At 39.9% G+C, this 17,630-nt stretch overlaps 1 protein-coding gene across 3 annotated transcripts in view; it reads left to right on the forward strand.

Annotated features, from left to right (window-relative positions):
- LOC139479737 (uncharacterized) overlaps window positions 1-17,630 on the forward strand; it is a 132,948-nt gene that overhangs the window by 97,061 nt on the left and 18,257 nt on the right. For 2 of the 3 annotated variants that reach the window (XM_071262598.1, XM_071262597.1), the window contains 13 exons: window positions 1,548-1,742; window positions 5,311-5,538; window positions 6,054-6,257; window positions 6,979-7,116; window positions 7,608-7,751; window positions 8,252-8,389; window positions 8,855-8,992; window positions 12,535-12,684; window positions 13,415-13,555; window positions 14,448-14,588; window positions 14,920-15,057; window positions 15,548-15,679; window positions 16,133-16,267. In XM_071262598.1, the coding sequence (XP_071118699.1) occupies window positions 1,548-1,742; window positions 5,311-5,538; window positions 6,054-6,257; window positions 6,979-7,116; window positions 7,608-7,751; window positions 8,252-8,389; window positions 8,855-8,992; window positions 12,535-12,684; window positions 13,415-13,555; window positions 14,448-14,588; window positions 14,920-15,057; window positions 15,548-15,679; window positions 16,133-16,267 (2,022 nt within the window). The remainder of the gene's footprint in view (window positions 1-1,547; window positions 1,743-5,310; window positions 5,539-6,053; window positions 6,258-6,978; window positions 7,117-7,607; window positions 7,752-8,251; window positions 8,390-8,854; window positions 8,993-12,534; window positions 12,685-13,414; window positions 13,556-14,447; window positions 14,589-14,919; window positions 15,058-15,547; window positions 15,680-16,132; window positions 16,268-17,630) is intronic. The other variant, XM_071262596.1, reaches the window with a different exon arrangement.

A 17,630-nucleotide genomic window follows, 5' to 3' on the forward strand; every position in this document is an offset into this window, starting at 1 on the left:
AAACAACATGTGACCAATAATCAGTCAGATCACCGGCAAAATGACAGTATCTGATCAAAACTGGAACGTCTAAAAAATCACATAAATAACTTCATTGTTAAAAACTCCCTCTCAGTAGGGCGTATGTGATCCACGTGATGTGACTACAGCCTGGCACCGTCGTCGCATGCTCCCAGTAAGTGTCTGGATGGTTGCAAAGGAAAGATTGTTCCTCTCTTCAGTAAGATCATTGCCGATTTCCTATACAGTTGCTGGAAGGACAGGGCCTCGTGAGAGGACGATCTGCAGCTCGCTCCATACGTGTTCGATAAGGTTGAGGTCTGGTGACCGGACTGGCCACTCCATGCGGACAATAGTCTCAACGACCCTGGCACGATGAGGTCGTGTCCGATTGCAACAACATACGGGCCCACACCTGTCATTATGCCACCATGTAGGACATGGTTCTTCCACCTCCACTGATCCCACCCTCAATCACGATTGAGCCCCTTCCATAGCGGTCATGTTCAGCTACGTTGGAATCCTGATTTTTTTGTGAACGTTGTGGTAACCCATTATAAAGCATGCCTATGCATCTGCCTAATTCTTCGGTCGTCGAACGACGTCTTTGAAGTTAAGGGGCAAAAGTGCAGTCAGTTGTTGCAATCCTTAGTAGCAAATGTTGTTGTGCTCTCTGATAATGATGTGCAACAATTCTGTCACGTTACATCCAAAGACCGGTTTTCAAACACCCCGTGCACATCGTCCGCATGACTGCATGCCTCTATCCGTTTATCATGAAATTGAGGTAAAAAAGAGGTTACCCAATCATCCCGGATAGTTTAATCTGTTTTTGAAGGATCATTTTTTATATCATCAAAACGTGATCTTTAGCAAACTTTGAGTAGTATACTACAAACTCACGCACTTACTTACTCCAAAAGTACCATCTCTCAGATATTACCACAAAACAATCTCATTACAACGAAATATATCAGTTGAATGTCAATGGTTAGTTTAAGCTATATTTCCCTTTATCGAAGTGTACCATATGTTCCCGTGTTGGTACAGGTTACCACTTGACTTGCCTTTACATGTGTTCGGGACGGTTAGGGCAGGGTTCGCTCACCTTCTATTGAACACGTGGTATCATCACTATGCAATAGTGATTCATAAACACATGCTTATGAAATAGTTGGAATCATACAATGGACTCTGCATTTAGCAAAGATTAATGATAGTTTCGTCGCTTATGATAAACTAATTGTTTTTACTTATATTTATCTCGACTATTACTCCCTAATTACAACCCTTTATGAGTGAAATGTAATGCGCACAAAAATATAGACGACTGGGTGGTGCTAATGGAGAATGCCTACACATTTCTTAACACTATTGCATATTATACCATAACTCGTCCGCTTACTCAACAGACAGGTACGTCCAACCTCCGTAGATAAATGTTGTGTGTCAAGAAAACTGCAGCTGGTATCTACTGTCATGGTGGATTACTATATTGTACTACACAAGTAGTGCGCATTTATGACTGTCATTTTTTTCATTTTCAGGAACAATTGAAAATGTTCTTGTCGAGGGAGAAATCAATGGCTTACCGACAGTTTGTAGTTCTCCCTATTCCCACAATGACAGCTTGGTGTTCAGCATTGTGTGCGAGAGACCGATCCTGGCTACGAGAATCACAGCCACGCTTACACTCAGTACAAGCTCTTATGCACGTATTTGTGAAGTGCGGATAAATGGAGGTACGTTTGTATTTGATTTTTTCATAGCTGTTTTTTATTTCTTGTATGGTTACGTGAATTTGAACATGTCTATCATTACATAGATTGTGTCAATATTGATCTGTCCATGTGTTAAAAAAGTTAATACGTGAATCCACGTTTCTCAACAGAGTTGCGTACCTTAGTTGTGCCAGGATCAACTGATCATGGGTTCGAATTGTTTTTAGCATCGTACCCGTGTTATATCTTTGTATCACAATACCCGTATTTGTAGGATTCAAAAACATAATACGCATAACAACCAGTGTCACGTCTGCCTTTCCTCCAACATGAAGCCGTGATGTAAACGGAATGATGTTCAACGCAGCGTTCAGACGATCTCAACAATCAGTTAGGTGAGGTGAGGTGAAATTGGGTTTAACGTTGCGTCCAAGATTATTGCACTGATATAGCGACGTGCATGCACGTGTGTGTGTGTGTTTGTGTGTGTGTGTTTGTGTGTGTGTGTGTGTGTGTGTGTGTGTGTGTGTGTGTGTGTGTGTGTGTGTGTGTGTGTGTGTGTGTGTGTGTGTGTGTGTGTGACTGCTTGTACTAGACCGGACGGATGCCGATTGATAGTGCTAGCTCACTGAGATACCATGCCGCAGTTTAACATGAATACCCCACTCAGACACAGTATACTGACTCCGAACCGACCAGTCCTTGTTTTAGCCCCACAGGGTAACAACAAGTCCCATCTTTTAACGTACTTTGTTATGACGCGGCCGGGGATCAAACCCCGGACCTTCCGCTCTCCGGGAGGACGCTCTACCACTAGACCACGGAGGCGGCCAACAATCTGTTAAGTAAGACTTATTCTTAAATAAGATTACCGTGGGATCAAGTATTATGATATGATTTTGAATTGTTAAGTTGTATTACAGAACGGGCTGCAACGATAAACCGGAACACACGCTGTGTGTGTATTGTGGCACATGTCCTAAATGCAGTTCTGCTATATGACGAATTGTACTTGTTTTTATGTCGTCACTAATGACTACAAACCAGACCATCATATTTGAGTAGTTGCTCTGTGGCTATACCATCTTATTGCTCATAACGATTTACCCCAAGTCAGCGATTGTTGTCCTTGAAGTTTGAGTAAGCATTCAAATGTAAGCTGTGAACATGATCAGTATGTGCTATTATATCAGTTGTCCATGATTGTGTCTATCATGTCAATGATTGGAAAACATTTTAAATCGTAACAATGGCAGTTTACGTTTTCTTTGAACTTGTGGAAACACTAATCATATGTAAACGTCAATGCATGGTCCAAGAGACGTTTTTATTTGAGGACTTTCTGTTTGACGTCCCTGGTTGAATTATGTACCCTTCTTAAAATTTAGTCTGCATCACCTGTCAATCACCCCGCGGGAATTCTGTGTTATACTAGATCCCCAAAGACTCTTGCTGTTTGTAAGTAGCGACTTAATGGATAGGGTTGTAGATTACGTGTCATCGTACCTCAAAGGCATTGGTCGTTGTTCACAATATCAGTCACTGGATTGTCTTGTCCAGGCTCGAATATATACAGGCCACTGTAACAAGAGCTTGTGTCTTGCAGTGATGCGTTAAACAACAAACACCATGTAAATCGACAAGATATTCACCATCAGGGTAGAATAGGTCTTCAGCATCCCATGCTTGCTGTATCAGGTGGCTATGCTTGTCGTAAGAGGCGACTAACGGGATAGGGAGGTCAGGTTGATCCAAGTCATCGGATCCCAATTGCAAGAACAGATGCTCATGATGTCAATCACTGAATTGTCTGGTTCAGCCTCGATGATTTACAGACCTCCGTCATATAGTCGGAATATTGCTGAGTGCGGCGTTAAACAACAAACTGACAAACAGAGAGACCCAAGTTTTCAAGTTTGAAATGATTTATAGATTGATCTCATGTGTATGTTTTTTGGTCTTCTATTTTACCTAGCCAGTCTAATGTTAAAGCTTCATACTTCAACAGTGGAGGTAACTGCTAACACATTTTACAAGAACATTACAATTATAATATGACAACTTAATAATGATATGACTGTCAAACGTGAAAGCCAAAAGGTCTTTAAATATCAATTGTCAATGCAAGAGAATAACGAGTCCAGATGTGCCTAAACAGATTCTAATTGGCGTAAACGGTAAATAGCTGTGGAAATTATATGAATGGACCAGTGAAAATCAGTAATGACACCGGGTGTTTGCGAAAAGGGTAAGCATGTCCCGCCCTTTCGGTAGGACTCGCCATTCATACAATTTTCACAAAAAGTAAATATTTATAGCACAGCAGTTCTCCTCCCATGCGACGTCAGCCTGTAAACCAACCAGACAATCAAGTGATCGGTGAACTAGAAAATCCAATGACACGAGGGTACCATGACAGATTTTGTTGAAACTCATAAAAACGGTATATTAATTTTGAATAACGTCTGCTGTGTACAAGTGCAGAGATTTGCTACTTATGAGTAAAGACAAACGTAAAGATATATATTTGTTTTGAAACTCAGTGGGGCGTATTTTCTCTCCGCAGTATAATCTCGGCCTCAACATTTCTTTTGCAGTTGACTCATCATAGATAAATGCTACTGAGCTCATGATGAAACTCGGAGACTTCAGTCTACCATGCAGAAACCTAAATCCGGTATATTATAAACGTAGTTCCCCAGCATTAAAGCCAACATAAATTGGTAGGCAAAAGTATAAAATTTGAAACAAACTGCCACTTAACAAAAGTTGCTATCAACATTGTTAATTAATTATATTTTGGAAAGATACTGAAGAATAAAAACTATACTAAGATCCTGATGTTCGAACAAAATCTGAAATCAAATCAAAATCATTATTCATTCCAAACTTCTTTAGTATGGCGATGTCAGAGGAGAAGAAGTTTGTAGGTCCGAATATACAATTTGAGCGAACCTATAAGAGCATGGTTAAAACACGAAGGTCAATATCAGGTCAAAATCTATAATGTTGCGAAATGATCATGAGTGAGTCCCACTATTACAACAAATCTACGAAATTGAGTTACATTTTGCACACTAATGGCTGTGTAAAGGCCAATAGATATTTTATTATGATTGCCATGGCGTCCACTCACGAACATCTTGACCCCATTTTGAACAAAACTGGCGGAACAATGGCCATGGGTATCTATTCAATAGGGCTGCCGCGACTGTCATAGGATTTGAACGTTTTGAGCAAATTGGGGTTACTAATTTATGGGAACAAACTTGTGGAGTTTGAATTGTAAACTTCAGTCGATTTCTGAGATGCATGCCGGACAAAGGTCACCGGACGCCGAACCAAAAGGCGATGTCATAAGCACACTTGACTTTCAGTTAGGTGAGCTAAAAGGTCATCGCCTAGTTGTGTCGTGGAAGAAGTAACTGATGATCTATATATTTATGTTCTATGACGTGATATCAAACTGACAAGTCCGAATTAAAGGAGGATTGCAAATCAGACATTTCTTTACCCGAGGTCATGCACCAAATGTTTGTAGCCAGTGTATCATATAATTTAATATCATAATCGCTTCTATTTTATATAGGTATTAATATTGCTGTGAAGAAACCAACAAATCAAACATCAAACTATGCCGACAGTTTAAGGGCATATACATCGGACCTGGCAGTTGATGGGAATACACAGTCGATATTTGAGGACAGATCATGTGCCCATACATCAGCAGCGTGCGACACCGATAATAAAGTTCACTGGACTCTGAACCTGGAAGCATCATACGTACCTCTGATGATAAGAATATATAATAGAGAAGGTACAGTACATTTACATTATAACATCATCAATCATATGTGTTATAAGTGATAAGACACGACGATCGAAAGTGAGTGAGTGAGTTGGGTTAACCCTCGCTGAGATCAATATGTCCATCACGGCCTAACGCCGGGGGAAATGAAATCACAATCGTATTCAATTTAATATATGTTCACAATTGAGAGCATTTTCAAAGCCAGGTGAGTTTATATGTGTTGTTGTCATTACGGGTCACGGTGGCCCAGTGATCTTAGATGTTGCCATTACCTCGGCAGTGATATGTCCGTTCGGCGTGCAAGAAGCATATGATCGTGGGTTCGAATCCCGGTTCGCACTGAATGTGTTTCTATGAGTGTCAGTACCAGACCCTGTTCGTGGGTTTCATCACGGGGGCAAACGTCTATGAAAATCGTGCATCACTTTTCTTCCACATCAAGGCGACATGCCCTAGTATTACCGATAAAATGAATGTTCAAAGCTGTTTTGAAACAAACTCACTCACTCTTGCCATTGCAGGTTTCACACACCTTCTAGCCGGATTCAGTCTGCAGACAAAACATCCACACAGTACCGGCTGGCAGAACATCTTCACAGATAGATCAGCGGATCCGGGGAACATAATTCCTCTTGTCGCCGAACAACTCAACTCTATCAGTCTTCTGAGGGTAACCACACCACGGTGTAAAACCCTGGCACTGTGTGAAGTACAGATGTTTACAGGTGGAACAGCAATAACATAACATTAACACAATTGTGGGACTCTTATAACGTAAACACTGTGAATGTCACTTAACAATAAGCAAAATTTGACATAAATATCATGTAAGAAAAACATGTATTCCCATTGTCTATTAAAGAACCAAGCATCTGTATTATTTTACCTCTATCAACTTCTTAATGAACGATATTACGCCCAGCGAATATATAATGACAAACATTTCATAATGGCCGAACATTCAACATATACATACATGTATAATCAGAAGAAATGAAGATGATACCATATGGAGTTTTTATTAATAGCTCAGTCTTTTAGTCTTGTGTTAAACATAACGAACATAGTCGTCCACATGTAATAAGGGACGAATATATAATGACAAACATTTCATAATGGCCGAACATTCAACATATACATACATGTATAATCAAAAGAAATGAAGATGATACCATATGGAGTTTTTATTAATAGCTCAGTCTTTTAGTCTTGTGTTAAACATAACGAACATAGTCGTCCACATGTAATAAGGGACGTATTTTTGGCGTGTTTCGAAATCTATTTTTTTCTCCAATTCTCGTCACCAAGCTGTAAACCGAAAAACTGTATCCATGCTTACAGAGATGAGTTCAGATAAAAGTAGGTGCTATACATACTAAGGCGCCTCGCGTCTTTGCAGCGAAAACGTGGTGACATATGAATCAACCAGTGTTTTTTTCTCTTCAGTTTGTCCTGACTACTGGTACGGGTTCGACTGTGCGTCATCATGTCGGTGTAAGAACACCGGGGAGGTGTGTGAGAAGATGACAGGTGCCTGCAGCTCCGGATGTCCTGCTGGATTCACTGGGGAGGCCTGCAGAGATGGTAACAGAGTGATGTCATACATTACGTCAAAATTAATCATGACGTCACGATACCAGACCATAACGTGACATGTATGTTTGATGTTGCAGTATCGAAGAGGAAACACAGATGATTGCATGTACTTAATGTATTTATGGATGGAAACACCTCGCGGCAAGAGGTTTCTACATCCGAGTCTATGTAGGAATTATCGAATAAACATGTTTCATATTATGAACTACACGTTTGCAACATTGTTTGCATTCCCGTGAAGATCTGGGTTAGAATTGGTTTTCAGAAACCTATACTTGTCATTATTGGATCGGTTGCTCAGGTTCGCTGGCGTGGTTGATGCATGTCGCCGTATCCCAATTGCGTAGACCAATACTCATAATTCAAGTCACTGGATTGTCTTTTCCAGACTTGATCATTTACATATCACCGTCATATGGCTGGAATATTATTGAGTGCGGAGTTAAACAAAAACAAAACAAATAAACATTATTTTTCAGAATGCCAGAGTGGTTTTTATGGTGAGAACTGTCAACTGGAATGTGTTCAGTGCATGAATAAGAAATGTCGTAAAGAAGATGGTCAATGTGCAGAGGGCTGTGGTCCGGGCTGGCTGGCATCAGGGCAACCATGGTGTACAGAAGGTATGGACATCTACAGTGTATAAATAGCAGCATTTTGTTGCTCCCTCCAAACACGTATTTTAACATACATGCGTACAAAGGCTCAGCCATAAGCTCCCTCCACCCTGCTAGTAATACAGTTTTATCACTACGAGTACCCATGTTACAAACACTTTGTGCTGTGAAATATTTGCGTGTAACACTTAGATCTGTCTTGTGAAGCCATGGTAACTCGTAACGTGAACAGGGTCAATTGTGAGAGACACGAGACATAGATCAATCAGGATGACATCAAGACACTCGACGAGGCTAGCCAACTTGTATTGATTTATAAAAGACATGGCCAAGCATAAACATATATTTGGTAAAGAGTAATGATAAAAGATGATACATGTATAGACCCTACTACTCTCATCTTCCGAATAAGGATGACAAATATGAAACTTCAGCATAGATGCATGTACATGTTTCCACTACGTAAGATGAGTTAAAATTGTATGAGACATTTTTTCCATTTGCAGTTTGCGGTGATGGTTCCTTTGGCTTGAATTGTGCTGTCCAGTGTCGTTGTTACAACAAATCGGAGATCTGTGACAAGGTCACTGGCAGATGTAGCTCTGGTTGTGCAGCTGGTTTTACAGACGATGGCTGTCAGACACGTAGGTGCATTACAAACGATGACCCGATACCTTGACTCACTCAAACTTAAATGATACCGTTTACATAGAGGGGGCACGGGTTGTCCAGTCGTCTATGGCGCCGCGATTTGCTGTGAAGAGTTTCGTCCCTTGGGCACGCCAGAAACCTATGATTGTGGGTTCGAATCCCGTTTGGGGTTTGTCAGCACCATACCCGTGCTCGTGGGTTCACCGAAGTAGTTAACGTATGAGACCTGATTATAACTGGAACACTGTTAAAAGCAGCGTTGAACCCAACTCATTCACTCACGTTTACGTGGAAATTTCAAACATCAAAAACGTAATTTGACATAGTCATTTTCTTATTGTCAATGTTTGGTGGTAACCACAACATGAGAATGTATACCGCGGAAATGTGATAAATCTCATTAATTAAGATGATGGTGTTTGTTCATCACATTACACAGATTTACGTATGTTTTATAGCATGCCCGACGGGTTTGTTTGGTGTAAACTGCCAGTCACAATGTGGAAAGGAGTGCAAAAACAGTGTGTGTAATGGCGAGACGGGCTTTTGTACAGAGGGGTGCAAATCTGGATACATGGGTGACATGTGCGATCAACGTGAGTACAACCAGTTAAATGAAAACGACAAAATCATTTATCTTACAGAATGGCAGAATGTTGAGAACTGATTGGTTCACATGATCTTGATAAAATGCTACGTTTCCCGTCTGGGAGTGTAATCAATTTCTGAGTGGGAGTATAAATCCTTATACCCCGCCACGAAGACAACAGGCTTCATTTGGATTCCTAGCTGGAAGATAAATCTCCAACATCCCGCTACGAAGCAAAAGCTGCACGTTGTTTACGAAATAATGAAAATAATGGGACATAGCACCAGTTACCCTCAGCTCCATCGAACAACTGTTTTAATTCTTTTACAATGGTAGAGTTCAACATGTCGGCAAGATAAATTCGTTGTAACGGTATTTCTCGGAATAGATGTGGTTTGTGCGTCCCTCGTTTTACATTTCCGGCTCGTGGCATACGCATAAAGACACATTCATCCCGAAAGATATTGCTGTAACTTATATTTCATAATCATAATAAATGAATACATGAATAAAGGGTTCAACATTTGACTTTGGAAATTTAAGCGAAAATCTTTAAGCACTGCATGAAGATGCCATTCTGTTCAATGTTCAGTGGTTCCAACAGGGAAGATGCCCAAAACACGCAAAAAGCACTTATGTAGGTCAGAGGTCAAACCAGCATATACCTTGTCGCGAAACAAATATCCCTGATGCATATCTTTATTTCAATTCTATTACATTGTTTCAGTTCGACATAATTTTAGTACTTTCAATACAAAGACATACCTCAGAGCAGGGTCATGAATATTCCTCTCAAAATTTGGAAACAAACTATGCAATAGTTTGATACATGTTTAGTACACAGTCTGTGGTCTTAATTAAACTGTGCCACTGTCCATTGTGATTTTGTTCAAAGGGACAATTGCTTTAGATAGGTACAAAACAACATGTTCATTTAGTTGCGGGAAGGGGAGATTCTAAAGTTCAATGTCAACAAACAGATTATCGACTGAAGGAACCGGTACCTGCAACTACATCCTGAAACATAATTTGAAGGCAGTTCCACTCAATGTGAATTGATAAACTATACAAGTAAAGCTCCGATACCTGGGTTACATGTATGTGATAAATGTATTCTGTTACTGGTGGAGATTCTGCATGAAACGAACAACAAACTATGTACTAATTGGCCGCTTAGCGTCTTTTTATTTAATAAATAAGCAACAAAACCATTAAGTTACCATCATATCATCATAAGACGTCTCTGCTAAAAGCAGAGTCCATTCCTCATTCCGTCTATATCATCACTATGTGTTTATGTATAATTATCAAATAGTGATGATACCAGGTGTTCTCGAATACTTCAGCTACACCCATCACAAACACACAGGAAGGCCATGGGAACATATAGCATAAATCTCAATGGTGAATCGATATACCTGAAGCTTAAATGCAACTTCTTGGTCATTTTTCCGTGTCATGTTTTGCCAATCAGGGCTGAAATGCCGATTCATATGCACAACGCAGCATCACAGCAGTTGGTGCCCATAGAGATGCCTCATTCTAAAAACATTTTGTTCATGTCCTTTCTACAGGGTTGCGTATGTTTACATTTTAAAGATTTAAAGTGGCATGACATAGTACATAGTTTATTACACATTGACCAGAATTTATGAACGTAGTCAATTCTTGAACTTAATATGGCAGAACATGTTGTTAGGACATAGTATTTGTAGAGTTGCTGCTACAAGACCCTGAAGGTTTGTGGATTTATACTTGAATGTGAAATGCTGGAAACAAATAGAATGTCCTTTATTGAATTCACATTTTTGGCAAAAATCAAGAAAAATGTGTTGACTGAGACATTAAGTCTTATTCAATTTTATCTTGGAACCAAATTTGAAGTTCTTGAATTGCCAGAGAGATGTGTATCAGTTTCTTTAGCATCTGTATCATAACTGCATGTCCACGTATCCCATGTTAACAAATATACTGTTGGTTGGCAGAACAGGGTGATATTCTTTTATTGAAACCATTGAGGATTAGCGTCTCTTGAACATCGAACTGGAATATGGTTATACAGTTGCCATGTTTGTATTCGTATATCATTTTCGAATATATGTTGCCATATTCTGCAGTACTGATCAGTACAAGTGTATTTAATAATTAAAGATCTATAGTTAAACTGGCTAACCTTTGATTGTTGAAGTATCCACTTCAAATTTTAAGGATGGACAGGATTCTCTTGTGTTTCAGGTTTTCAAATTAGTATTATTTGCGGAGCCACAATGTTTGGATTAAGCTTGATTGATTTTACCTGTTTGTTCTAAATAATTTGCTTTTTAATTAAATTGTCTAACAAATTTGTCACATGAAAAAACTGTCCTGTTGCCTGGATCAGGTTATTTACATAACATATCCCTTTCTCATTTCATGTTGGGTTGTATATTGCTTTTCCATCAGAAATAATGTTTATATTAGACCAAATATTTTAAAGTTATTTCAATACATTCAGCATTGCCTTTCTCTGAGATAGAAAACACTGGTATTCAGTAGTTAACTCGTTAGGACCTGGACTTTTTTATTCTTTAAAGATCTAGGTGTGCGAAAACGTCATCGTTAGTTAATCCTCCCTCAAGGTTTGATGCAAATTGTTTATGTTACTCTTGAATATCAATATGTTTGAGTGCAAGTTATAAATTTGTGCCCGAAACGTCCGGTTTTTGGTATAATGTTTGGTAAGTTTTGCCTGAATGTCCAATCCTCAAAGTGTACATAAATGTTGGAAGTACAACATGACACATACATTTTTTTTCGTAAACATTAGATGATGTTTGCATTCATTATTGACAAACTGTCCTGAACCGTTAAAGTTCGAAATATAACTTATCTATGGCCACCCTCTGTTAACACCGCCGGTATTGTACGTAGGTGTGAAGGAAAACGAGCTTTTGACTCTTTTATGTGACAAACTTAATATTGATAGGTAGCTGTTTGATGTCGGATTTAAAGTGCCAGACCACTGAGATACCATGCTGCAGTTTAACATGGATGCTTCACACAGTGTACTGACTCCGAGCCGACCAGTTATAGCTATATTTACATTTGTACATATATATCCTCCCTAGTCAGCTATCCACGAAAACTCAGTTTTTCTACTGAAAGATATTCTTTTCATAAAATAAACTTATAACTTTGAAAGATGAGGAGATAGGTGAACAATACATACCAGTAATATCATATGGTTACAAATTAAGGTGCGATTAAGTCGCAAAGTGGTACAGGTTCTGACCATTTTCCAATGTCGTGAAATCCACGAGCAAGATTTTGGTTTAAACATCCCACGTTGGGTCATAACCAGGGTTAATCTGGCATCTGGCATCTGGCATCTACCATTTGAATTACACGATTAAAAAAATGTGCAGTACTATTTGCAGTCCCCATGCTTTATATCATCAGAGATGTGTATTTGGCAAGCTGAATCTCAATACATACCGTTATATTGTGTGATGTGACTATGTGATTTGTAAATGGGTATATTGGAGTAACATTCCATTTGATTCTTTTCAGAATGTCAAAACGAATTTTATGGGGAAAATTGCATCGAAAAATGTAGTGAGAACTGTAGAAAAACGACATGGGCACGAACATGCAGACTGCGGAGCGGAAATTGTAATGACGGATGTGAGCCAGGCTGGACAAGCGGACATTGTAACACAAGTAATTAACTATTTTCGTTTTCTATGACTTGTTGGCATGGTGGTGGCACGAGGTCCTATGGACAGCGCATACACAGGTCACAAATCAGGTGAAGTTAAGCAGAGACTCAGAGGGCAGTGAATGGGTACAGTGTAGTGTGAGGGGGCTATGTGGTTGTAAACCTTCAAGCGCCTCGCAGGCACTCGGGTTGTATACTACCCAGGGAGCTGAGAATGAAATCGAGCGTTGACTGATCCATCAACCGGGGTAATAATATAGCGCTTTGAGCATGCTTTAGGGCGTAGATTTTTATTATTATTATTGTTATTGTTTTGTTTGCACTTCATTTCATTTGTATCGATAGTTATAACTGTAGTAATTATCGGGGTTACAGGAGGTACCCGGCGTGTGGTAACAACATATTAATTGCTGATAAAACTGCCCTTTGTTTGAAATTGGAACATGATATTAAACTAATCTAACACATATCAAACAAAATCTGGTAGATGTAACAATGCATTAGCGTACAAATAACATTTTGCAGTATAATTATTTTATTAAACCCGGTGTGTAGCGCCAATATTGTGAGCTACCAAACAACATGTCACTATTCCGATTGTTTTTTCTTCATGTATGAACAAATGTTAACGTTTAAGAAAATGGTTAAGTCTCTGTGTCATGTAAATGAATTAAAGCCAACCAAATAAGCATCACTGCATTAGTGTTAACATGATGTTTGTGTTGAATACAGTATGCCCCCCTGGCTCGTATGGACCAGGATGTGCCATTCGATGCAGCAACAACTGTCTGAACACCAGCAGCTGCCACCATGTTAATGGAAGCTGTACTTCCGGCTGTGTGGCCGGTAGACAAGGAGACAGGTGCCAAGATGGTATGTTACATACTGTAGATACACATAAAGGTAGTAGGTAGAATCTGAACGATCTAGAAATTTTAGAATTGAATTTGACAGATTCTCTGTACTCCAAACAATTATGTATATTAGGTGTACATATGCAAGACAATGTTGATGTTGATGTTTTATAGTTTCTTGAACTGGGTCGATGTTTCTGCTGGTGGACTGAAGTCCCCGAGTTTCATCATAAACTCAGTAGCATTTATCTCTACTGAGTCAACTACAAAACACATGTTTAGGCAGAGACATTAATACTGCCCTTCCACCAACTGTATTGCAAAACGAATACGTCTTTCTCTTTAGGCGTAAGCAGCAGAATATCTGCAATTGTACGCAACAGACCAAATTCGAAATTAACATATCACTTCTAATTTCAATAGAAGCGGTAAACGCGATATGGCGTCATTGGAGTGTCTGGTCAAGTCACGATTGTTTACAGGCTGTCGTCGTATAGAAGGAGTGCTGCTGTGCGCCGTCAGGCAACAAAGGAACGCTTACTTTGTCATGCAGATTGTGTGAATGAAATCAAATCGACGGTCCAGTATGATTCTATGAGAAACAGTATTGTAATGTAGACGTCAGAACACTTTGTATGTCGGGGTTGACGCATAGGGACAGGAGGGCGTCGTCGTGGCGCCGTGCCTGAGTTTAACTCAGAAATATGGTTTATAACTGTGGGAGAACGATTTTGAATATGCCTGCACCCCTTCTTTTTTTCACCTCGCGATGACACACGGCAGATCCAGCCTAAAACTAATTGCAAGACAACGCCATGTGTGTAGGTATTTAAATCTCTTAAGTGTATCAAGTATAGAAACCAAGCATATTGTCCATGGTAAGGAATGTCACAATTATGTTTCAATTTCAGCATGTCCACAGGGATTTTATGGTGAATCCTGCAAGTACACATGTAGTGTTGGCTGCAAAGACCAGAATAGCTGTTCTTCTCGAATCGGGTTTTGTTATGGTGGCTGTGGGCACGGATGGCTCGGTGATACGTGTACAGAAAGTAAGTCCTTAAGTAATCGTTGAGAGTACTGTAGTGACACAACCAATACTGCATTCACATTCACTGCACAATGCAGCTCATGATGCACGCTCTGCACGCGGAATGTGCTGCACAATGTGTCATCCAGATGTGATTTATATGCATTTGCAAAACAAATTTAGACATTTCGAAAAAACAACACAAATGTAAGAAATACCTGTAGGTTGGAATGATTGGATACACGTGTATGCATTGAGTGGAGAAGTTCAAGTTGGAGGTTGATATTTCAAGTTTTCCTTTCGGAAGGTTTGATATTTAGAGATGAATCTCCGTATTCTGTATTTTGTTTCAGAGTGCCCCAACGGTACTTTTGGCAATCGCTGCAGCTTTAAATGCAACAGCAACTGCAACAACGGTGTATGCAACAATGTAAACGGCGAATGTTCTCAAGGCTGTGTTCCAGGATTCAAAGGATCACAATGCGATCAAGGTCAGATAATGACGTTGATGCAATGCATTATAGGAAGTAATACTCTACGTAATTGTGTGTTTGACAGTGTTATATTCTATAGGGGAGGGGGGAATTATGGAAGAACAAAAGCGTTGACAATAAAACAATGTGTACCTGTATTTTGTCATAAATTATATGTGATCTTGATGAAATTGTTTTTCTGAAGGATTTAGGTTTGTAACTTAATAACTGTACAGTTGTACAGTGTCTGTTCTCTTCCGACGCGTCAAATGCATTGTCTTTGACTTGTCGATAGACGTGCAAAGACATTGAGAATATATTTTCTCACGGACACCTCTGCATCACAATCGGGAAAATGAAAATGTATCGACATACATAAACCTTTCACTCTCTAAACACATGTAAACGAGCAAAAATACGCATTATTAAATTTGATTAGCATGCAAATAGCTAGTCAATGCAAAGCTATAATGGGATATTATTACAAATGCTGTATGGATGTCTTCAGCCTGCACGAATGGAACGTACGGCCCGGGGTGTAGGGAGAACTGCAGCGAAGGTTGTCTGGATGGCGGATGCGGCGGGACGGACGGGGCGTGTCAGTGTAAAGACGGCTGGAGGGGAGACAGGTGTCATTTAGGTGGGCGTGACATGCATGTTACGTTACATCCAAAGGCAGTAACTGAGTTTTGAAAAGGGAGCTAACTCTGGTCGTCGAGACATGGTGCTGGCCTCTCACCAGTCACAGGTCTCCATTAATCGGCTTCGGATTATTTCACATCGCTGAAGTCTCCATGCATTTACAAACATACACACAATTCGTTTACTATAACGGATATTTAAAAATAAGTTCGATAACCCCAATAGAGAAATGTATAGAACATTTTGCCACATGCTCTGTCATTATTTAGCTACGTTTCCGTTAAATATAGGTAAATTCATCTCCCAGGTTAATATCCTTTACGAAGTATAAGCTAATTGTATTTCCGTTTGTTAAAAAATGTGGTGATACGGGATACAGTTACATCTCTCTTGTCAAAGGTTCAGTGCAATTTGTCAATAATGAAAGCAACGGTTTTCCGATGGTCTTCAGGCTGTAAGCCAGGATACTATGGCCCCGCCTGTGCCGTGTCTTGCAGTCCGAACTGTGCAGGTTCAAGGTGCGGAAGGTCGACCGGGCTGTGCTCCAGCTGCCAGTCAGGGTGGACGGGAGAAACATGTCAGCAAGGTAAATATACCGCAGGTTCAACTTTATTTTATGGATAACAAATTCTGGTTTACTATTAAATGCATAAATTTCTGTTCTTATTTATATTGTAGACTTTTCGACATCTTACTTTTGATTAAATCACGTACACGTATTTGGAAAAAAGCGATTGCGGTGATAAACGATAGAGTGTGTTTGAAAATATTTAATGATATTTTTTATGCAAGTGGGAGAATAGGATGTAAAGGTGACTGTGGAAAGTGGCGTCCTCCGCATCATGTGATTCAGCTGAAAGGAACATAGAAAAATTGTTCAAGATCGAAAACGAAAACCTGCAGCGATCTCCGTCGTTTCTATTTTGACTTTTAATTTAAAGGATTTTTTTCGATTAAATTTGAAAAGAAGCGATTGTGGTGAGGATTGGTAATTACAATTTGAACACATTTAATTAAATGTATGACATGCAAGATGAGTGTCCGTGCCGTCATCCCATCACGACGTTACAGCCTCTAAAACAGCAGTATGTATACACAGTGTTATGTGGTAAGCGTTATCCCACCACGACGTTACAACCTGTACAACAGCAGTATGTATACACAGTGTTATGTGGTTACCGTTATCCCACCACGACGTTACAGCCTCTACAACAGCAGTATGTATACACAGTGTTATGTGGTTACCGTTATCCCACCACGACGTTACAGCCTCTACAACAGCGGTATGTATACACAGTGTTATGTGGTTACCGTTATCCCACCACGACGTTACAACCTGTACAACAGCAGTATGTATACACAGCGTTATGTGGTTACCGTTAACCCACCACGACGTTACAACCTGTACAACAGCAGTATGTATACACAGTGTTATGTGGTAAGCGTTATCCCACCACGACGTTACAACCTGTACAACAGCAGTATGTATACACAGTGTTATGTGGTAAGCGTTATCCCACCACGACGTTACAACCTGTACAACAGCAGTATGTATACACAGCGTTATGTGGTAACCGTTAACCCGTCACGAGGTTACAACCTGTACAACAGCAGTATGTATACACAGTGTTATGTGGTAACGTTATCCCACTACGACGTTACAACCTGTACAACAGCAGTATGTATACACAGCGTTATGTGGTAACCGTTATCCCGCCACGACGTTACAACCTCTACAACAGCAGTATGTATACACAGCGTTATGTGGTAACCGTTATCCCGCCACGACGTTACAACCTGTACAACAGCAGTATGTATACACCGCGTGATGTGGTTACCTTTATCCCGCCACGACGTTACAGCTTTTACAACAGCCTTATGTATACACAGTGTTATGTGGTAAGCGTTATCCCACCACGATGTTACAACCTGTACAACAGCAGTATGTA

Source organism: Haliotis cracherodii, unplaced genomic scaffold (assembly GCF_022045235.1).
Source record: "Haliotis cracherodii isolate W230 unplaced genomic scaffold, xgHalCrac1.p SCAF_4, whole genome shotgun sequence".
Lineage (NCBI taxonomy): Eukaryota > Metazoa > Mollusca > Gastropoda > Lepetellida > Haliotidae > Haliotis > Haliotis cracherodii.